Source organism: Ips typographus, linkage group LG1 (assembly GCF_016097725.1).
Source record: "Ips typographus isolate SLU linkage group LG1, UJ_Ityp_2.0, whole genome shotgun sequence".
Lineage (NCBI taxonomy): Eukaryota > Metazoa > Arthropoda > Insecta > Coleoptera > Curculionidae > Ips > Ips typographus.
This window is the reverse complement of record NC_138422.1, coordinates 11,028,444-11,052,162: the sequence shown is the minus strand read 5'-3', so window position 1 is coordinate 11,052,162 and position 23,719 is coordinate 11,028,444. Positions and strand designations below refer to the sequence as shown.

Sequence of the window (23,719 nt, the reverse complement as noted above, 5' to 3'; positions counted from 1 at the left end):
AAAGTTGGTATACTTGCTGGCTGTTATTTACTATAACAATATGCAAACTTTGAAAAAAATAAAATTAGTAGTATTTGACATATTTGCATTATTTCAGACTTTTTAGACATCTTGTATATCTTTTTCTTGGAAAATTACATAAGAAATCCATCCATAGAAACCTTGCAGGAAAGAAGAGATTACAAATCAATGGACTAGGACTAGACTAAGACGGAGAATAATATGGAATTAGTAAAATTCGGACTTCAAACTCAAAATTTACATTGTCACATTTCAAACACTCTTCGAACCAAATTCGAATTTGACCGTTTTACATTGCAAAGAAATAGAGAAAAAGAAGACTGAAATTAATCAACACATAACCTCAAAATTCACGTTTTATATTCTTTGTTGATTTCCATATGATTAAAACTCTCAATTATCGATAATTACAATAATAAAATTAGTAAATAAGTATAATAATAATAAATATGTGGAAGTGCATCAAGTCAACAAAAAAAAACGAAGACAACAACATTGACAGTTTGACATGACACCACATGTCAATGTAAAATACGTCATATACCTACAAACAAAATTTGCTAATTTGAAAGTTTCGGAAGAAATTCGAAAATTCACAGATTTGCTGAACTTTGATTTAAACCAAATTGGTAGAATTTGTCAGTGTGGCCACATTGCCAACACTCTGAACCAAAATGGTAAAATTTGTCAATTTGGCTACATTGCAAACACATCCTTCAACGATCTTAAGTTAAGGTTTCAGAGTTTAGTTGCTTGCTGCAGGTTGATAAACACCAGTTTGTCAAAAATTAGAGTTTACTAATTTGAGACTGCTGAATTTGAGACCAATATGCGACACATTTCTTATCAGTCGATTCAGCTTATTCAATTCAAATGGCATATAATAATAGTTCTTGAAATGATTGAATTATACAAAAGTTTATATTAATAGGATTTACTTGTCTGTCAGCAGTGACAAAATTGATTAAACGGTCATCTGACCAAGTGTCACAGTGGCTTTCAGTACTAATGTCACTCAATCAGTATTAAACTAGATTACGAGTTTTGCAATTGGACTTTTTACTATTTCATCGCCTTATAACCTTCTACAAACTCGAACTTGCCATAAATCATCGTCTGCATAGTTTCACTATATTACCGAAGACTCTGAAATCTACGGGGCGCTAATCTAATAATCGCCATATTGGAAAAGCGACGCTGGTAAGTCTCCGGTAAGTGCCTGTGGGTGATGCGGAGCGCCTCGTCGATAAGTCCCACTTTTAACGTCAATCTTAGAGGAACCGCGACATTTTTGCATTTTGAGAAAAGGGTGTCAGTGTGCCTTTGAGTTTGCTTCTAACGGAATTACCAATCTTAAAGGGTGTGTAGAGGTTGCGGTCGTTTTCATGTGGATCGCTTCTCGATAATGTATCATCGATCACTAGAATGATAGCTTTTATAATAATTCGATTAGGTAGGTATTGCGTCGTTGAGAATGGTAAATGAATTATCTATGTAATAAAAAATTTAAGGTAAGATTGCGAATCATATTAGCGATCGGAAATGGACGTTTTCTAAGTGAATTATAGCCATCGGATTGACTTTTAGTCCGCCCCCTCTCTGTAGAGCATCAAAGAAGTTAATTTTAAAATAAAGTTCCTTTAAAAAATTTTTTAATTATTGTAATTACTAGCTATAAGCGGGACAACCTCTTGGATATTATATAAAATAATAGTTGTAACTATATATTTACAGTGGCAGGCAAAGGACCAAGTACAAGGCTAGTTTCTCTGTCGTGCGCCTTTAAAAATTCATAGATACCTGCCTACTTCAGCCCTAATTTCAACTGAAATAGCGCCCAATTAGGGGCAATTTTTTCCTTCCCACCGGGCCTACGTAACTTACAATTTAGTTTTGAGAGAAAAAAAATCCGATATCGAGCGTTATAGGGCTGGTCGTTCACCTGACAGGGGATGATGAAAATTTTATTTGCCTATTAACCGGCTAGTTTTCTACGTGGAACACAAATACCCAGTGAACGTATGTCATTATTGATGAGCGAAAGGAAAATGAAGGCTGTCGTTTTTGCCTGTTTGACTTTTCAACGTGAAACATAATTAACTTCACTTGGTAATTGTCAAACAGAAAAATGAGATGCAGTCAGCTCTATTAAAGTTAAATCCAATTGCAATCGAATACACATACACAGTTCTCATTGAGTTGACGCGTTTTACAGATTAGTAAGCCAGCAGTTAGTGAGGCCATGTGGCATTCGACAATTCGAGAACCTGATAATACTGGTTTTTACACTGCGGTTTGATAATTAACTGTTAAAGTTAAAGACGTATCCTCAAACATTTATTAAGCATGTAATTTGACATAGAAAACTGCAACACTACAAAAGGGAAAGTTTAAATGTAATTTCAGACCGTATTACGGTCCTGCCTGAATCCAGCCATCATAGTAGATGTAAGCAACAGGCTCGGACTAGAAAAAGTTGCAGAACAATCTTTAGAACTAAACTTAATCAGGCATTTGCAGAAGTAAAGCGTTTGATAAAGTAAAACAAGACCAACTCATCAAAACATTAGTAAAGAAAAGGATAGACCTCAAAGACCTAAGAATAATTTCAAAGCTGGACTATGGTCAAAATCCCCTTTAACCTGTACTACAAAAGATATAGTAAATAAAGCACTTGATCAGTCAAATTAATGGCGTGACAGTAAATAATCTGAGATACGCGGATGACACAGTTATAATAGCTAGAACATTATGAGAATCTACAGACGCTAATTAATAGAATAGTCATAAGGTCTGTTCGTAGAACGAATCTCCAACTAATAATCAGAGAAATATGTCCAGCTATTGGCCATTACCCTTAAAATGTCAATGTCACGTGTGCATTCAACAAATAAAAGCCAACAATTTCCGATTTTCAGTTGGAAACCAGTTTGAAATTACCTCTATGAACAGACCTATAGTATCACTGAACATAAGCAAAACAAAATATCTACTGATAACCAAAAAACCCAAGACTTTTGTAGGATATACCTATGTAAAGAATCACAAAAAGTAATATTATACAATTAGCTAGGCATAAGCACTAATGAAAATACTGATAGCTTCCAAGAAGTACGAATCAGAATAGAACAGGCCAGAAGCACATTTGTAAGAATGAAGAACCTTCTTCTTAAACTTTCAGCTAAAAATAGGACTAATGAGATGCTATGTGTGCTATCTGTACTATACTATGGGATGGAAACATGGACCCTGAAGGGAACTGACATGAGAACACTGGAAGCGTTTGAAATGTGAATATACCGAAGAATACAGGGGATTTCCTAGGTGAAGATAGAAACCATGTGATGAGACCTATGCATAAGGAGAACGAAAGAATTCTTACAATACAGAGAAGAAAATTGGAATATACCTATAAAACATGTCATGAAGGGAGAGAAAAATTGATCGAAGAGGCGAAACTCATAACTAAGGAACCTTAGAGAGTTGGTTTGGTTTGAATGCAGTAACGAGTCTCAAAATTAAAGATCGTTTTAATGATTCCCAACCTTCGAGAGAAGAAGTAGAATCTGAATTCGCAATAAAAAAGGGCATCGTATTCAGTTGGCCACATAATTTTGAGATACCCTGTATTATAAATATTTGTCTAGAAATATTATAATCATTTGTATCCACAATTTTCGTATTTAAACTTCTATAACAAAAATTAAAGCTTCTAATGGTGTGGTCTAAACTGAATCAATAACCTTCTGAATTTTTTACAATTCAGGGTTTCTAGGTTGTTGAGGGAAAATTAGAAGGCATCAGGCAAAACTGTCGTTCCACGTGCATTGTTGTCACGATAATTCGAAAACAGGACGGTAAACAATATCGTAAATGGCACACGCCTACGATATCCGACACTCCCAATCTCTACAAGGTCCATAGGGAGCACATACCAAAACCGTTTCGGCTCCTATAATACCGTTTGTGTATAACTTTAGCCGTGCTGTATAGCGTGATGGAAGGCTAGTCAATAATTGAAGTTTCAAAGGGGTATGAATTAATAAGGAGGCATTTTTGGCCTTTAGAGGGCTTTGCCGTAACGATATTTTTGTCAGTGGCGGTCCTTAATAGTATATTTCATTACCAGTACAGAAATGAGGATTTTTCCGTGCGCGCTTGACAAATTCTCGTGTGAGGCGCAGCCGAACACGGGAAGTCATGCAAGAACGGAAAATCCATTTTTGGACGAGTAATGAACGATATTTTTTATTATACTTAGGTACCTGAAATCAACATAAACAAAAAATATCGCAAAAAATTATTAAGAAAATCGGGAATATTTATTTTTATTTTTAAAACAGTAAAAATGTAAGTACATACAACTCAAATTAACAAAAAAAATACAAGTAGGTAATTCTAAGAAAATTAATTTTGGACAGAACCGTTATTATTAATAGTAATATTTATTGTACAATTCGTATTATTGTTGAAGCTCAATCCCTTTTGCATTTCTTTTTGTTGAACTAAAGACTCTGCTAAAGATGTTGAAGCGGAGTGTTCGTGTGTGCTTTGGTTCTCTTGATTGACTGTTACAGATGTTGTAGTTTCCAAGTTACAAGGGCTAAACAACTTCCGTGATACTTCAATTTTTCTTTGTATGGACTCTTCTATATATCCTTCTGCTACATTGGAAGAAAGCCATCCTCCGTGTCTTTTCAAAGTGAGCAAATCACCGCCGTTTTCCACCAACATGGTTGCCGAAGAGCGCCTTAGCCCATGTCCGGTATATTCTTCGGGATTTTTTAGTGCTAGGTATTTTGCAACAAGTTTTGGAATACCACTGGTAGTATGGCACCCAACATGTTGAGCGTAACATCTTTGGTTTCGGTATGCAACAAATAATCTTCTACTCTCCATATGTTTAGGGCGGAGATCTGCGTATTTACGGTAAATTGTACAGGGATCGAATTTGCAATTTTCATTGGTAATGGTAAAACTTCTTGACCTGTGAGTTTTTCCATCTCGTAAGAACACGACAAGGAAACGCCCATTATCTTCCACATCATCTAAACTTAAACGTATTAAATCATCTCTGCGGCATGCACCGAAGATGCCAAACACTAAAATTACTTTTGCTAGTAGATATTCTCCATCTGAAGCTTTACATAAAAATTTGGTTACTTGTTCTGCTGTAAGAATCTTGGATTTCTTTGGTATATATCCTACAGCTTGTCGTTTCAAAAAAGCAATCGTTTTTGGATATTGATGGTGAGTATTTTCTTTTATTGCCAAACAACTCTTTAACATAGAGAATCGACTCCATAAAGTGGAGGATTTCATAGTGTTGGCTTTTTCAGAAAAATATACTAAAAGAATATCGCCACTCACAATTTTGATTCGTTTCTGAGTCCGCCATTCGGTAAAACTGTTATATTCTTGTTCATATCTCAACCTGGATTTCACTGGTAATAAATCTGCACTCACTTCTGCCGCTCGTTGTAAGATATTTTCGGGAATATCCCGATTTTCTTCACAATCTGAATTCATTTTTGCAAAATGTAATAAATACATAAATACTTAATTTTCACTGACAGAAAATAAAATTTGTCATTAATAAATAAATCGTTGCTATAGACACATTACTCGTTTCTTTTTTTTCTTCGGGTTGCCATAGGATATCTAGTATCATGGATATCTATGTTTATTATTAAGCGCACGGAAAGAGGGATCGGGAAAAAATTTCCGTGCGCTGTTCCGAAAATGTCATATTTACTGTATTTTATAAACAGTTGAAAATGTAGTATTTTCTGTTAAGTATAATAAAAAAAGATTTACCAGCGCCAATCAGGTGGATTTATTGCTTTTGTTGCGCGCGTATTTTGCTTTGATCAGAGTGGCATGTTGATTGAAGTGGCATATTTGATGATGATGTTCTAGTTGGTTATATTAGGTCATATAACCAAGGAACTCTAGTCGTTAAAAATGCATAACTAATTTCCAGGAACACCTGCTTGGTCAGCGAGCTTTATGGCCTTTTGTATAGGACGCGTAACACGACCTTCCATCTTTCATGATTTGTTTTAAATATTTGTGGGTTATGACGCTTAAGCTAATTATTATCTGAGGGCTTAATTAGTTTTTTTCTACGACTGTTTACCCCCGTCAGTAATGAGTCATTATATTATACACAGCTATTACTCACGTGTTCAATCAACCCGTGGGCACCACCGATGTACAGGTGTGGTAAATCCAAAACCGACCATAGGAAAACCGTGTAACATACAGAGAAACATTGATAATTGCATGGGCGGGACAAAAACAGAAAACGAAAAAATATCAAGTTGTGGTAATTAATATGTAAAATTAATTTTGTTGTTGGATTATTTAGTTATAATTTATTTATAATTTGATATTCTCATGTAGTAAAAATGCCGGATAACATACTACCAAAAAGGACCCTCAATAGTAGGATGCAGGGCAGAAGACCAAAAGGGAGACCACGGAAAAGATGGAAGGATGGAGTGACAGAAGACGCGCTTTGATAGGTGTCAGAACCTGGAGGAGAGCGGCGTTAGATCGACAGTGTTGGAGGCGGAAGATAGAGGAGGCCAAGCCTCAATTTGGGCTGTAGCGCCATTGGAGAGAGAATTTATTTCCATTTAGTTGGATAATCTGTATTCGGTCAGCGAGCTGTATTTAGTACAATTTCGGTCTATTTGTTTAATAATTAGAATGAAATTATTTAATTTTCATTGCTATAGCGTTTCGACACCTTCCTAATGTAGTAATATTTCATTATTTGTCAACTGCGATTAAAATCTAACCTAAAATTGAAAGTAAACATAAACAATTAGGTACAGTAACACCCATGTTGCCATGTCAATTTAATGCAAAAAAAAATCCCTCAGATCCATCAGTGAGAGAATACCAAGGGATACATAGTGTAGTTAATCTCGAATTGATCGAAAATATATGATAAATACCTCTAATAAGCAACTTTTGACCTAAACCAACAAGCCACTCATTCTATACTTCAGTGAGGCTATCTTTCCTTTATGAAAAAGTATAGTATTCCACTCGTACGTAATGGCTATTACTCGCAAACTTCTTCTTGAGTAAAAGCGATCATTCGTTGAATAATCTACTATTATGACTTTCGTAGCTTAACTGTTCCAATGAAATCCAATGTGAAAATGAGCGTTCATTCTAAATGAGTAGTGATTTTTTTAAGTGCATACTTGTGCCACATGTATCATGTCGTTAAGCAGTTTAGAGCGACAAAACAACGTTTTTGGATTAACTCACGGAATATGTCGCGGATATTTCAAGTCTACTGACAAGTACGTAACACAATTAAATGCGAATAATTGATCTAATTTTTCACTTGACTTGGCCGCCATTTCTCACGGCTCCCGGCTCCATTTAGTAGCGGATTTGCAGATTCGATTAGAACGAAAATGCGGGAAAATTTTAATTAGAAAAACGCGCGCCTTTTCGAAGGTGCCCGGCTTCGAGGTCTGGTAGATTTCTATGGGATTTGGCAAAAATTAATTGATTCCCGGAACGGGACGCCCGTTATCAAAAAGGGTTCGGATCCAGAACAATCCGAAATCGACCTCGTTTCATTTTTTTCTCTCCCTCCGATCCGAAATAATCGCAACGTTGTTAACCTGGATGTGACGTGCGCGTCACCAGATCCGCTAATTGAAAATATTGCTAATTAATACTTAATTGTCCGGTCAAAATTGAGTGGGCATTCCAATTAAACCGCACCTCTGGATCGGTGTCAAACCCATATGGATTTGTAAGTGGAATATGCCACACGAAAAATATGTTAAGTGGCCGTTGACGGACGTTTAGTACGAATTGGAAACGATTTATTTTTCCACTTAATAACTGAAACGAGTGCCTGCTAAAACCATAACATTTAATTTACCAGAACATAATACGAAGGCAAACGCGTTGTAATAGTATATGAAGTATGAAGAACAGTAAGTAAGATATTTTACTGATTGATGACAAAGGATTGGATTTAATTTGTTTGAGATCAGTAAGCTGTAAGTGGGCTTTCACACCAAAGTAGCATGTCACGTGCGACATGCTTCCTGAAAGCAGAAAGCATGCTACTTATTTTAAAACCCATATAAATTAATGGTCGGTTGCATACCGGAATAGCGTTGCATGTTGCTTCTCCGGTATGAAAGCGAACATTAATTTACATACCATGTTTTAAAATAAGTAGCATGTTTCCTGCTTCCTGGCAGCATGTCGCACGTGGCATACTACTTTGGTGTGAAAGCCCACTAAGAGTTTGCAGTAATTCTAAAAAAAATGGCTTACAGTTGTTCTAGTCTATTTTCAAAGTAAAATCGTTTAAAAATAGTACAATTTTGTGACAATTGACTTACCAGAGTATTTGCAGTCGTTTTAAAATTGTCTATAAAAAATATCATAAAAATTCACTTACTGTTTTAAGTCGTACGAGTCAATTTTTAAGGTCAAAACGCCTAAAAAAATTCAAAAATAATAAAAACTGATTTAGTCGACAATTTGCAGTTATTTTAGACAATTTTCACTAACTAACGGAATATCATTAACAACTAAACAACACTGATTCCACGCTTTAATTCCAGTAATTTATTTTTACATTTTTATCACGATTCACAAACGGAAATCGTAGAGCATCTTCAGCAAAATTGTATCATATTTTAATTTATAATTTTTAACTTGTACACTGTGTAAAAACAGAAAAAATTTAATAATAATAATTTGTATTGCTGGCTGTGAACTAAAGTAGTGATAACTAATGTTCGTCTATTTCTCTCTGTTTAATACAAATAAAAAAAGATAGCAATATACTCTGAGTGTAGGTATTTAGTTTCCTATGATAATGCATTAATGGGACTTATTCATGAACAATTTTGCATTCGTAATCGTCCATTAAAAAAGACTGTTAATACACGGTTGACAGAAAACAAAATGATGTGTTGTAAGGTAATGTTTTAATTGAAAATTTTTAATCTGGTGCATTTCCCAGATTAACAGTTACCAACAACCTGTACAGGTCAGTCTTTCACTGGGGACTGACCAACCCCCTTTTTCTGACTTTATGTCCTTTATGTCATTAAAAAAACTGAAATAGCCATTTAATGTAGTTTAAAAAGTTGAATCCAAAAGTTACCACAAAATTTTCTTTTTTTTTCTTTTATTTCTTAATATTTTATTTTAGTTTGTTGTAAAATTATAAAACATATCTTATATTCTACCATCATTTGTTTGTGGCTATGATTCCAGAGTTATAATTAAAGAATGGTCCTCTCTATAATTTTTTTTATCAATATACAAGGTTCGTCAAAAAACAAATTTCGAAAAATTATTAAAATTGTATTATTTTTTTTGTAAAAATATTTGCAGAATTTCGAGCACATTTCGAAAATAGTTAAATATACCGGGCGATCCATTAGAAAAAACACCATTATTACTACCACCATACCATATACTCTTCTATTTGAAGGTTAGGAATATTGTGGTACTAATTTTTTGATTTAACTCATCTCAGTTTCTTTAATTTTTAATTACCTACATACAGGGAAGCCCAAAAAGGGGGGTTGGTCAGTCCCCAGTGAAAGACCCTGTACAAGCTGTACGAAACAAAATCTAAGTTTCAAGTCAATAATAATACGTCATTTAATGATTAATTTGTAAAACGTGTTGTTAATTACAGTTTTAAGATTTAAACAATATGCCTTCTGTTGGTATACAACATGTATTCACGTCGAGTGTTATAGACCTAGGCGAAATTACTATCAGAGCCCGGGTAGCTCAGTCGGTAGAGCATTGGACTTTTAATCCAAGGGTCCAGGGTTCAAGTCCCTGCTCGGGCGATACTTTTTTTTTTATTTTAAAATTAATTTTTTAATTTGTTGGTTTACTTTTTGGTGTTTGCTTTAAATAGTTTTTAGCAAAATTCAAGCTTACCTCCACGTTAAATTCGTATAAGGCCACTTCATACCATGGATAGCGTATCTTTTCCGTCGTCCCGACGTCAGTCCAATTTCTTTATCAGGCAAGCCGCATCTACAAAAAACACAAAATTATTTGTTAAAAGAATTCAATTTGTCAACCCAAAATTGAAAGTGTTATGTAAATAAATTATTTACATAAGGAAAGTTATACGGAATTTAATCAGAACATGTACAATATGAAGAACGCTACCACAACTGCCGGATTACTTATTAATTTGGCCTAAATTAATGATCTTTCAAAACTGGATAAATTTTCAAAATCGTAAGAATCCTCCTTGAAAAAATGCATAATGTCTTCATTTATTTAGAACAAAAAATATGTCATTTTGGTACATTTTTGCCTCAAACTATTTCTGGTTCTTATGGCAAAACCCATTTAAATGGTGGGTTATTTCAAGCAAACTTGAACTATAATGATATTTGTTGTTTTTGCTGAAAATAACTGAATTGTTTAATTAAACCTTCTAAAGATGACAGACAAACTGTGGCAATGGAACTGAAAATTAATTTAAGTAAGCAGCGTGAGATGGCACCACAAAACAGTATGAATGAGTCACGAGATTTAGAGTTTAAAACTAAATAATGGTCACTTAATCTCTTAATCTTTAAAATTTAATTTAATTATTGAAAATAGTCACGTAACACATCAAATAATATTTTGTCATTTACAGTCACGTGAGCTTCAGGGTTCCGTTTTGGCATTAAATAAGAAACACGTGACCTTTAAAAATAAAATTTGAGTATTGCAAATCGTCATGCGACTTTATGAACTGTAAAAAGAGTCACGTGACTCTTCAAATAATATTTTTAACATCTAAAACAGTCACGTTACCTTTAGGACTCGGGTTTGACGTGAACACGTTTTTAATTGAAAATGCATTATGTATAGAGAGTAACGTACGTCTTTAAAAAAATATCAGTTTAAACTGAAAAACGAGCACGTGACCCTTTAAACATTATTTCGCTATTTACAGTCACGTGACCTTAAGGATTTCGGTTTGACATTAAAAAAGAGTCACGTGACTTTTAAAAAAATGTTTGATTATTGAAAATCGTTATGCGACTTTATAAACTGTAAAGAGTCGCTTGACCTTTAAAAATATATTTTATTTTTGAAAATCGTCACGTGACCATTTGCACATTATAATGAGTCAGGTGACTCTTCAAATAATACTTTGACATCTAAAACAGTCATGTGATCTTTAGGATTTTGTTTTGACGTTAAAATAATAATTGAAAATTGTCACGTGGTCATTTGCACTGTAAAGAGGGTCACGTGTCTTTAAAAATATCAGTTTAAACTGAAAAACGATTACGTGATCCTTCAAATGGCATTTTGAAATTTAAAATTGTCATGTGACATTATAAATTCCATTTTTAATCTTAAAAAAGTCACGCGACCTTCAGGATTTGTTTTGACGTTGAAAAAGTCACGCGATTTGAAAAAAATTGTCTAAACATAAAAACTGTCAAGTGACGTTAAAAATGACGTTTTAAAATCTTACAAATAGATACGTGATTTAGGCCCAGTTGTACAACAGTAGATCAACATTAGAACCAGGTTCAAGTTAGAAACGTCACTTTGACAGCAATGCATTTCATATGGCAAAGTTCAACTGAACCGATCTTTGAACTGTGGTTGTACAACCGGGCATTAGTGTATCAGTTTAAAACTAAAAAATGGTCACGTGACCTTCAGGATTCTGTTTTGACGTTAAAAAAAGAGTCCTGTGACTTTTAAAATAAATAAAATCTTTATTATCGATACCTCAAACCAGAAATTCTTATCTTGTTTAGTTTTCAAAATACGAGTAATTTAACTGAAATACTGCAAAACTTGGCAACTATGTCTGCAATGACGAGCTGTATTAGCGCCATCTCTTAAAGTTTACCGACAACTGAAGCGGCTGAAATAACGGATGTTCAATAAAACTTATGGAGGAGTCCGGTTTTCAACTTGAAACGTATCGCACGTCTGTTTCGTGGGCGCCATTTTGTGTCGCTAAGAAACCACGTTTCTTGAAACGGTGTACAGAGAAATTTGAAGTTGACGACCGAACTCCGCAGCCGGTCGAGTGGAGATGGTGGGAGCTCTAAGTGGAAATGTCGATTCCTAAAAGTCTACGGGGAATTGTCTTGTGCGGTGCACTTCCAGGAGGTGGAAAGGGTGAAAACCTAGGAGAAGACCACGTGGATGTGACAGTGACGGTTATAGTTTCCACGAGGAAGGACTACATCTTTTGCTCGGATCGTGCCTTTAAGTGTTTCAAGGAAAAAAACTCTTCGCGCTTCCGGGCTCTGGGGGAGCTGTCACACCTTTGGAGGAGCTCGGATGGAGGAGTTTGAAGCCTTTGTTGTGTTGTCTTGCTGACTTCTTGGTCAGACCTAAGAGGAGGAGCTTAAGCTCTGACGTGGCGTAGGCCACCCTCGACCTAACCTAACTTGGCCTGGCTGAATACCCTAGTGGTGAATGCCATAAAGAAAGTTAAAAAAAAAAAAAAAAAACTTATGGTCATAGTTGGCTGTGGTTCTCTCGTTCTAGCAATTGCCATCCATAGGCGACCTGACCATAACAATTATTGAACACCTGTTATGTTACTTCACATCAATCAATCTAGATATGTGTCACAAACGTGAAAATTTTCTTTGAAAAAGTGCATAATTTCTTACTTTGTTTAGTAACAAATATATATAAAAAAAATAACAATTAAATGAACTTACCTAGGCGTTTTGATCAGTTTTATCGTTCGCTCGTCCATTTTTCCAGTTACAGGAATCCCTGCAAATGCTTGCATCTCTTTAATTGCCTCTCGTACCGAATCCTCCGTCCTTAAAGCGAAGGCGCCATCTCGCGTATGCGCCATGTACCCGAAATTGATCAAATAGTCTTGCTGTAAAAGAAACCTCAATTAGTTTATTACGTTTACGGCAGGCTGTACATAGATGGCGCCTTAGTTCACATTGGAAAGAGTGGCGCGTTCGCCATTGTCGGGAAATTATATTATACTGCGACATTACACAGTGTGTTTCGTGTAATTCAATTTGTCAACATGGCCTGACAATAATTAAGCATAAAAATAAGCTGCAATTAAAGAAGTAAAAACTTAATTAGGACTCTGTCGCCACTTATTATTCTTGAACCAATGCTAACGAGTTCAACAATAACACAAGCGGTATGTTGACAGCTGCTGTCGGTTTCTGGGACCTTTTGTTTCGTTTCTTGCCATGCCAATGGTTTGTTATTTTTAGAGATCGGGGAATCTCCGCACAGTATTTTTTTCATGATCCAGTGGCGTACAAACCGATCAATATTATGATTACACACCCTATACTCGAATTGAGTGGGGTAGTTTTATTACTCACTCTGCAATCGATCGCCTTGGCGATATCTCTCTATTATTTGGTGAGTCTTAAGACTTCCCATGCATACAGTGTTGTCAAATTGACAAACTACATTTGGATATTTGGAAACCTAAGTAAATACTTATTCAACGCTCCATATAACTCACAAAACACACAAGGTTAAGAAATGCGGATTCTTAAAAAAGTGAAACACAAAAAAGCTATCTGAGTGCCATCTGGTGTCGAACGAGCAAACTATTTTTGACGTAAACGTAAATGGGGGGGGTTTTGCACCATTACCCACCTATTTCATATTTGTAAATAATTGGTAAGCTTTTTAACTTTTTATAGTTTATTTAAAGTTGACTGTATAATAATATTTTGACTGTAACATGTCCTTTTAGAAACTCACAATCAAAACAGTAATAATACACAACTAGAGCATCCGGCCCTCAGGATCTTTCACCAGTTTTATCATTTCAATAGACCAAGTTGCACCACAAGACAAATTCTGAATGGTTTATTCTTAAAATAGAGTTAGAACATAATTCAATAAGTCTGAACTAAAAAAACGGACCACTGAAAGCCAGTTGTATCTTTTAAAAAAACTTACCCTACTTGCTTCTTATTCGGTTAAAAAACAACCATAATCCCAGTTCTTTTTTCATGCGTTAGGTTTTTATTTATTTTGAATATTTGAATAACAAAACACTACCCGAACCCGACACAAAACCTTCAAAATCAATGTCAATTGTCAGAATTATTGACATTTTTGGCAACTTTCAACTTCTGACAACGCAGAGTTTGAGCGGGCCGGGCCGTCAGGTTTTTCGTGTTGCAAGGCCACCTTTCAAAGTTTCAACCCCCTGATTGAACTTATTAGTTATTGGCGTTTCAAGATAAGAGATACTCCCTATGGCACCGCCTTCTTAACAAGAAAGCCTAGAATGTCATTTTAATGGCGGCGTTATCGGATTTTTTTTTTGTACACAAACCTATGGAGATGCAGTAGAAAATATGTTTTTTTTTATTTTTTCGTGTAGTTGATTAGAAGTTGTGAGTGAAAAATCAAAGAACTCTTCATTCCTGATCCAGATATGTATAGATATGGCTTTTTATATCGAATAAAGTCCAGCCAAAGCAAGTTTGGTTAGAACCCTTTGTCTTGGAAAGTAGGAACAAACTAATGTAAAAACTGCTCAATCAAAGAAAATTTGGAAATCCTTGAATCTAGGTAAGCAAAACTGGTAAATGGGTTTTATATTATTACCAAGACCTTTCTTTTAAAATGTAAATGTGCCAATAGAACTTCTAAAAGCTGTCCTGTTTCTTCAGAGTAAACCTTTGTTGCTCTCAAAATGCAGGCGGCCTCAAAATGTAACTCACATAAGTCACATACCAATGTATGTAAGAGGCAATAAGTTTACTGAATGAGAAAGCATATTGTACTTACCACTGAGTATTGTGTTGGAGTAAAATCATTCCAGTTCAAAGCTTTCAACCACTGTTGGGTTCGAGCAGGGTCTTATGGAAAGGAAAGGACACTTTTGGGCCTTTCTCCAAATTGCTTTTACAATTTGGCAAACAACAAGTGTGACGGCATATTGTAGAGGCAATAGAATTTAAGTTGAAAAAACCAACAACAAATTATAGAACAATGAAGGAACAATAACAATAGTGATAACACAATAAAATGAACACAAACTACACTTTCACTAGAACAATAAACATATAAACAACAATTACTTTGGCAAATAACCTCAAGTTTTGATTTTAAACCGTAAACATTCGTGTAATTCTCAAAAAACTCAATTTCCACAATACAAACAAATGCAAACTGTCAATTCCATATTTCGGCCATATTGGAATTTTTGGAATGCACCTTCTTGGCTTTCTTGTAGAGAAGGCGGTGCCTATGGTGATCAGTTATGAAAACAGTTTCGGGCATCCCAGCTGTAATTTCTCTGATTGTTTACATTGATTTTGGTTAAGAATTTAGCACATGAAGTGACAGTGTGTCATATTATTCATAATGTTAGGTTAGGAACGGGTCTCCCGATTTTAGTTCAACTGGCGCTGCGATCTTAACTTGAAACGCCAATACCAACAAAAATATTTGACATTCGTGACGTGTATCTGTTGGTTTTAGTTATATTTCAATGTGTCATAAACTTGGAAACTGTCAAAATCTTTTCCATGAAGCTATAAAATGACAAAACTTTCTTAGCAATTTAAGTGCACACTCTTGCTCTCTCTACAAGAAAGAGCAAACCTTCAACAAATCTGTAGGATTTTAGCAAAATCTGGTTTTTAAAACGTTTTTGATGAAATTATATCATTTAAGGGTTGGCAACACTGTCCGCTTATTTCCAAGATTCCAAGCGTCTTCTGTGTGTTAACTTCTTAAAGAGCCAGAATGCCAGAAACGCATTAGGGATTTATGGTCTGGACGAAAGTAAACACGTCCCTTTCTAGCAAAGCTCTCTATTTACGCCAATTGCCATAAAAGAAGCACAAAGAGTAAAATGTAATAACAGTCTGGTTAAGAGCCCCAGACATTGAACTTTTCACTACACTATAGTATAGTTTTCATTAGGCTCTGGCGACATTCTATTATGTACTTTGCGATTTTGCAGCTTTATTAGGTTAATAACATTGCGCTGAAGTGGCTTTTTGTGTTTATCTTTGAAACTTACCAAACATATGACAGGGAATACGCGACTACGTTTATATCGAGCAAATTGAATCCGCTTATTCGATCCGACCATGTTCGTAGAGGCAATTTCAAACTGGTTTCCAACTGAAAATCGGAAATTGTTGGCTTTTATTGGTTGAATGCTCACGTGGCATTGACAACGGGTATGGCCTATAGCTGGACATATTCCGCTGATTATTAGTTGGAGACGCGGATTAACGATTCGGACTGACAGTAGTCAATCCTAAATAATAACAGGATTGAAATGCTCTATCCGATTGAAACGGTGACGTTCATGCCATGGATGCCCGATGTAAACAGGATTAACTTGACATTGACACATTAATTTGACGGACGATTGTCATTTTTTTATTTGAAGTGTGTACTATTAATCTCAAATTCAAATTACCAAACTTTTTGAGTTTTGTTTTCTTTTGACAGATTTGGGGCTTTGTTGATTTGCCGACAAGGTATAGGTTTTTTATAGGTAAACCTATATTTCTGTAACATCTGTGACACTGCTGATAGACAACAATTACGAATATGTTGTCATCTCTTTCTGCTTGAATAGTGATCTTTTTCGATCCTAACGGATCTTTCGAACGGATCCAATAATCCAAAATTCCGTTTTGTCGATCGGATTAACAGCCTACGATATAAACGTAGTCATTTATTCAGTTCAGACTGTAAGTTATTTCAAAAAGCCATAATTCTGAACTTCAAATATGGACTTTTATTTCACCCTACAAAACGATTTTGGTTCCGAATTTAATGATTGAAAACAATAATTGCACATCCATTAAAAACACACAAATTAACTGAAACCTGAACTGCATAATCTCGGAATGATATCGTACCCATCAGCAATAAAAGCATAAAGTCATAAATTCAATCCTGTTTGACTTTCCTACATAATGTTTACTTTAAAGTAAAAAAAACTGGGTCACTTTTAAAGCAAACCAGACGGTGTTTTTAGGTCCTTACAGGCTTCAGAAATCTCGAAGACAATTTGTTAAAAAGCACTTTGTATCGGCCATTTGTCTGGGTGATCTGGCGAGGGATGGTTCGCAAAACCGAAATAGATTTCTTATGTAAATATATCTGGAAATGCGGCTTGTTTATGCGATATACCTGTCTGGAACAGTCTGCCCGTCTAGAGAGAAAGAGATTTAAGGTCCAAACAGAGCAAAACTGCATCCTGAAAGGCAATAGCGATTTATTTCAGTCTCATTTGGGATGCAAATTAAACCGATAGCACGTCGCATTGACCTCTTTAGTTTTACGGAATATGGTTTTCAAATGTGCCGACGACTAAGTGCTCATCGTGTTTTGCAGGTTGCTTTCAAGTTTATGAATAAACTTGACTTCCATAACCTTAAACATTAGCATTGGTGATCTTTTTGCATTTGTGTCGTTACCCGGCGCAAATCTGGCAGTGTAACTGACGCTAATGTCCCTTCATCTTCATCTCCGGCTCGATTCCCATAAATAGAAGCGTCAGTTTTTAAAATATCCGATTATGACATGTCTAATTTAAACACGGATCCTAAATTACTTCATAGAGTATTGTCTCATGCACACGCTGTGGTAATGCGACCAGACGTTTTTCTTTAAGTGGCCGTGGACTATCAGCACAAATATACCTAGCCAGATCTTATTTATGCAGATTTTATTGTGATTAAGTGCCCTATTGTCTACTAGAAGCTGCTGCAGACGCATAAAGCTATGTATAGAGCAGCTTTATTGTCGAACACCTAAATCGTATGCAAGTTTTCTTTTATACTTCCCCGGTGTGTCACAGTCATTGTCTTACCAAGTTCAATTTCCAAATTTGTTTGATTAAGTCGAATTATTGTTTCCAGGAAATGATGCGTATCAGGCTAGTCTGCACGCGAGTGTCTGGTCAAAAGACACTTTACTTGATGTAAATTGTATGCGGTTAATGGCGAAAGTGACAGTGGCGCTGCCTTAATTTGTTTAATAAGGATGTGGAATAAAGTCAGTGATTGTTGACGATTATTAATCAAGACATGCCGCTGTCGAGGCGATAATAACAACTGTCAATTTGAGAAACTAATGAATGATTGGTGCTAAAAATAAAAGCGTCACTGAAATAAAAATGAGTGTAATCTTGACGAAAGTAATTGCAAAATTTGACTGGCCGTATCTCAGAAACTGCATACCTTTAGCAATGACCAAACAGTTCCTAGTGGCAGGTTATACTTGACAGAATTTAGTGACGTATTAATGTACAGGATGACCCATTTATAAAAAAGTTTATTATTCACAACGTACAATGTCAAAATGCAATTCTAAGTTGGCAGAATTTAATGATCTAATAATAGGTATACTTTTTATATACCTATATAGATTTTTTTGGCATTGAAGAACAATGTAGCAGGTTGTCTTGATTAAGAAAAATTATGAATTTATAATGTACCGAAATTTGCTGTTTACTTGCTTATTTTTCTAAAAATATGAAACATGCACTTTCTTGTCAAAATGGCACCAAAATACCAATAATTAATAATAGCGCATGAATAAAAATCTAATTCTTCTTCTTCTCCTTCTGCTGCGTATCCATTATGGATGTTTGCGATCACATTTGTCCACTCTTCCTTATTACGTATGGTATACATTAATTCTTGCATTGTCCTCAGTCCTGTCCACTGCCTAACGTTGCGGAGCCATGACATCTTTTTCCTGCCGATTCCTCTCTTTCCCTCAATCTTCCACTCAATTATCAATTGCAGGAATTGGTACCTCTCGTTGCGTATTACGTGGCCCAGGTATGCGGTTTTTAAAGGTGTCTAACAGTTCGCGGTCTTTATTGATTATTCTCAAGACCTGATCGTTGGTTCTTCTTGCAGTCTATGGAATCCTCAGTACACGCCTATACACTCACATCTCGAATGCTTCCAGCTTGTTCATAGTGCTCACCTTCAGTATCCAACTTTCCATCCCTCCATGCCATAAAGCAACACTGTCCAAACATAGCATTTGACAAATCTAATTCTCAAGCCAAGATAGAAATCAGTATTGATGAGCACTTTTGGAATTTCATGAACGCACTGCGGGCATTTTCAATCCGGCATCTGATTTCTGTGTCTGATTCCCAGCTTTCACACAGCCACGTTCCTAGATATTTAAACTTATTTACTCTCTTAGTTGATTCTCATATGTTAGGCTTGAGTTTTGAAATTCTTGTGGCTTTCGAGTAATTATCGTGAAATTAGTCTTCTTGGTGTTGATATTGAGGACCATGTTCTTACTGCATTCTCTGACAGTCCCAAGCATATCCCGCAAATCCTCCATGTTATCTGCAATTAAAACTGTATCGTCCGCATAACGAATATTGTTGACCCATACATCATTCACCTTAACGCCCACGTTGCGTTCTTCTAGGGCTTCCTGAAAGATGGCTTCAGAATATAAATTGAAGAGAAGTGGGGAGAGAACACACCCTTGTCTGACCACTCTACAAATTGGTCTTGCTTCTGTGAGATCGTTACCAACTACTACACCATTTGGTACTACAACGACTTCAGCCATTTGGTTCCAGTATAGGCTTTGAATGCAGCGGATGTCGTTTTGGTCTATGTCCAATCTATTTAGGATTTGGATCAATTTATGATGTTGGACTCTGTCGAACGCCTTTTCATAATCGATGAAACATAGCATTATGTCCTTTCTCTGATCTGATTGCAGTTCTGAATCAGTACTTGAGTCGCGACTAATGCTTCTCTCGTGCCTAAACCTCGTCTGAATCCAAATTGTGTGGATTCGAGGTTTCTTTCGCACTTTATTGATATTCTGTAGTGGATAATCTTAAGGAATATGAGGCTGATTAGTCTGTGGTCCTCACATTTTGTGGCATTGTTCTTTTTCGGTAAGGGGACAAAATTCGATGTTAACCACTTGGCGGGATATTCGTCTGTGTTATAGATTCGATTAAATATCGTCTGAAGAACTGTGATGCTTTTGTCGTCCAATAGTTTGAGCAACTCTACAGATATGCGGTCTGGGCCAATCGCCTTTCTATCTTTGGATGTATTGATCGCTCTTATAATTTCCTCTTTTGTGATAGGAGGTCCCGAGAGGTCTTTGTCGTCTACATTTTCAACAGCAGGTCTTTCATCGGCAAAAATGTTGCTAATGTGGTTTCCCCACATGATTTTACGCTGTAGATCATCCTGCGCTAATTCTCCCTGATCGTTTTCTACATTAGAGAATGGAGTCTTTCTGTATACTCCTGCCGTCTCTTTTATCTTTCTGTGTAGGTTGAAGTCATCGTGTATTCTTTGTAGTTCTTCACACTGTTGTTTCAGCCTTAGCGGTTCTTATCTTCGTTCTAATGACTTATTCGAAAATCTTCATAATTAATTTAAATTAAGGCCAAGAATAGGAAAATAGTTATTTATGGTACTAGTGTGTTATCTTGAAAATTAGTCATGCGTGAAAGATTTATACCACGAGGCCGTTAGGCCGATGGATTATAACACACTAGTGTGTTATTTCAAGTTATTTGATAGTTTACTTCTCTAAAATGACATTAATAATGACAGTCGTAACTGTCATGTGTTGGATAAACATAATTTTATGAGGACAACTTTGCGAATTTTTATAGAAGCAATCTTAGATTTTTGAATTGTTGAAAATCGCTTTAAGAATCTTTTTCAATGATGTAACCCGTCGAAACCAGTTTAATTTCTGAATTTTGGTGGATTTCACTGGCAGAAAAAACAATTAATGTTTTATGGGGCTCGTCCATTTCGATGCTCTATTGAGCGAGGGGAGTACAGTATTTAACAGTTGATCATATGATTTCCTCTCCCTCGCGTTTGTAGTTTTATAGCGAATGCGGTTATTGTTTTGGGTTATGTATTATAATCTAGATTCTAGAATAATAAATGTCCATTTAATTATATTTTCCGGTTCTAAATTAACTTTGAAATCAAGTATACATAAATGCAAAATTTTGAATATCAGTTATGGGTGAAAGCTCTATTTTTAATAATTGTGTGGACACGCACAATTTGGCCATAAACGCTAGTCATGGCACAAGCGAGGGGTTTATTCGAAATGGGATCCTCCGCATCGACCAGACCTACACCCTATTTTGGGTGTTAATTATCAAAATAGCATGTGTGTTCGTTTACACGGGCTTCTGCCGGAACACGCCTCCAGCACTATTAAAGATCATTAGGCCGGACAGGCGTGGAAAAAGCAATTTTCCCTTCGTTGGAAAATTAACATTGTTAATGATATGATGGGGATGCTTTGGGCAAAGTCCGGCTCTCAAGTGGTCATAAATTGCAATAAATCTGTCCAGCATCATGCAGCCAATGAACTGGATATAATAAAAGGTCCGGAGTTTGTGGCACGTGCTCGACAGGTGGAATTTTTTTCTGGTAATTTTTGACCAGAAATATCTTTGTCCATATGCAGTAACTTGTACTTGACGTACCGTTTTCAATCTTCAAGAACCAAAAATGAAGGATAAATAAATCATCACGGCGGGAGTCATATTTAAAAAGCGTGACATTCCCGGTGAAATACTGCGTCGACGGAAGATTTCTTGACAGGAAAAAATCGTATGGCAACGCCCTTTAAATCAACATTGCTGAAATTATCTTACACGGTTGCCAACCAAGTCTTGAACTTGGTTATTTTTGTTATTATTAGTCGGTAGTTCGTCCACCTTTACCATTGAACCAACGCGTTTATTAGGTGGAAAGGAAGCCATCACGCATTGTGCATTGTATGTATATTTTTAACTGCGGCCGATTCTTCCGTCTGGACGCCGAAGATTGTCTTCAACGATATCGGACTAAATATAAAAGAAGGCATTCATTTATTCATGCGTTTGATAAATTCATTAGGTTCGAACCAATGCGACCACACGCCGTAAACGTACTAACTGAAATGGTAATGAATGATAAAACGGAACAGATGCTTGTACGTTATGACAAGAAAACGACTCGGTTTTTATTGCTGTACAAGTTGGGATCAAGCTGTTTTACAAGGAGAGACTTATAAAATTTCAATTTCATTAATTTTAAATCCAATTCCTTACTACCGTAAACACACGTTGACCTATCACGTGAATAAGTTTCTCAAAAGTGTCTCAACCGCCAAGATAAATCGTAAATATACGCAGGTATTTTTACTATTTTAAACAAATATGATATCAAAATAGTTATTTACGTGTAGAGGGCCGAAAGAAGAAGATGTTGCACATGGCTAAAGTTCCAGCTTTACTTTTATTCGGTTAAAGGCGTAATCGTTCTTTCGGTCTGCAATATTTTGAAATAAAATTGAAATGCATTAAATTGAAGCAAATTTAGTACCAGACTATGAAGGCATTCACGGTCGGTCAAAACTGAAATATGAAAGTTATCCGGGCTTATAAGCCGTGGTCCAATAAGATTTCTTCCTTCTTTTCTTTAAAGGAAAAAATTCCATTGGATCACGGCTTATAAGCCCGGTTAACTTTCATATTTCAAATTTAATACCAGTAAAATGTATCACTAAAGAATCGACCAAATTCATAATCATAGTAGTCAAATTTGTTTGTCATTAAATTTAGTCAAACAAAATCAAAAATGAGCCATGAGTTAAGTGATATCGTAAATTTAAAGATTTTGGCATTCTTCCAGCTGAAGTTTAGAACCATAATTTTTGGAGGTACCAATGTTGCCACTTATATTTTTAGTATCACGGCAAAAATGTAAAATCCTAATTTTTCGATTGAAACAGTTTACAAGGAAAGAAAAAATGAGTTTAATATTCTCTATTAGAAAATGAATTTAAAAAAACATGAACAATAAGACAAAATGGAGTGAATCGACCAAAACCTGTATGAATTTAAAAAAAAATAGTAAACTGGATTGACTTGGCACTACCTGCAGAGGTTCATTGATAAAATGATCTCCAGCAGGCCGTAAATACTGTTCGCTGCCATAAATAAACACCACGTATTGACTGACACAGGATTGGCACCCGGTGAGTTTAAATTGTTTATGAGATTCATCTAAACGAACAGTCACAGAGTAGCAGATAATTTAAAAGCTCGCTCTAGTATCACAAATAATTGATAACCATCAAAGCTCCAAGGGTCGAGATTATACTGACACTTTAGTTTCAGGGTAACAAGTTGTAATTACGTAGTACCTTTTATACATTTTCTTGTTCGCTCCAATACCAAGTATTTTTTGTTTCCTGTTTTTCCAACCAGATGTGTATGGACTTGGAGTTTATTATTCCAGTAGAAAGAGTACGAAGGCATTGCAGTCACTGCGGGTGGCCTTTTACGTCTTCGAATCGGCTACGTGATTAAGCGAATTTACAAATTACTGTCCATTAAGAGCGAGATGGATTTGTAGATCTTTGTCCATCCTGTATACTGGGGTCAGTGTGGAAATAATTTGCACCAATTAGGTTTTAAATGTCATTTTAGTCTACGACAGGTTAAGAGACCGTACAAGACGTATGGAGCTAACCTATGAACGAAAAAACAATTAAAAATCAAAAAGGCAAAGATGACAATTAACTTCGTAAGTGACAGGTTTGTGTAAGGTGACCAAAATCAATGTGACGTCATTTGGATAAACACAGTTGATCACGTGACCACTTTATCAGAAAAACCGATAGG

At 35.7% G+C, this 23,719-nt stretch overlaps 1 protein-coding gene and 1 non-coding gene across 2 annotated transcripts in view; one reads left to right on the top strand and one right to left on the bottom strand.

The window, feature by feature from the left end:
* LOC145740214 (matrix metalloproteinase-2-like) overlaps window positions 1–23,719 on the bottom strand; it is a 74,391-nt gene that overhangs the window by 21,616 nt on the left and 29,056 nt on the right. The window contains exons 2-3 of the mRNA XM_081995613.1: window positions 12,750–12,919; window positions 9,982–10,080 (exon numbers count right to left, since the gene is read on the bottom strand). Of these exons, the coding sequence (XP_081851739.1) occupies window positions 9,982–10,080; window positions 12,750–12,919 (269 nt within the window). The remainder of the gene's footprint in view (window positions 1–9,981; window positions 10,081–12,749; window positions 12,920–23,719) is intronic.
* TRNAK-UUU (transfer RNA lysine (anticodon UUU)) lies at window positions 9,815–9,887 on the top strand. The gene has a single exon. It is a non-coding gene; the product is annotated as a tRNA-Lys (tRNA).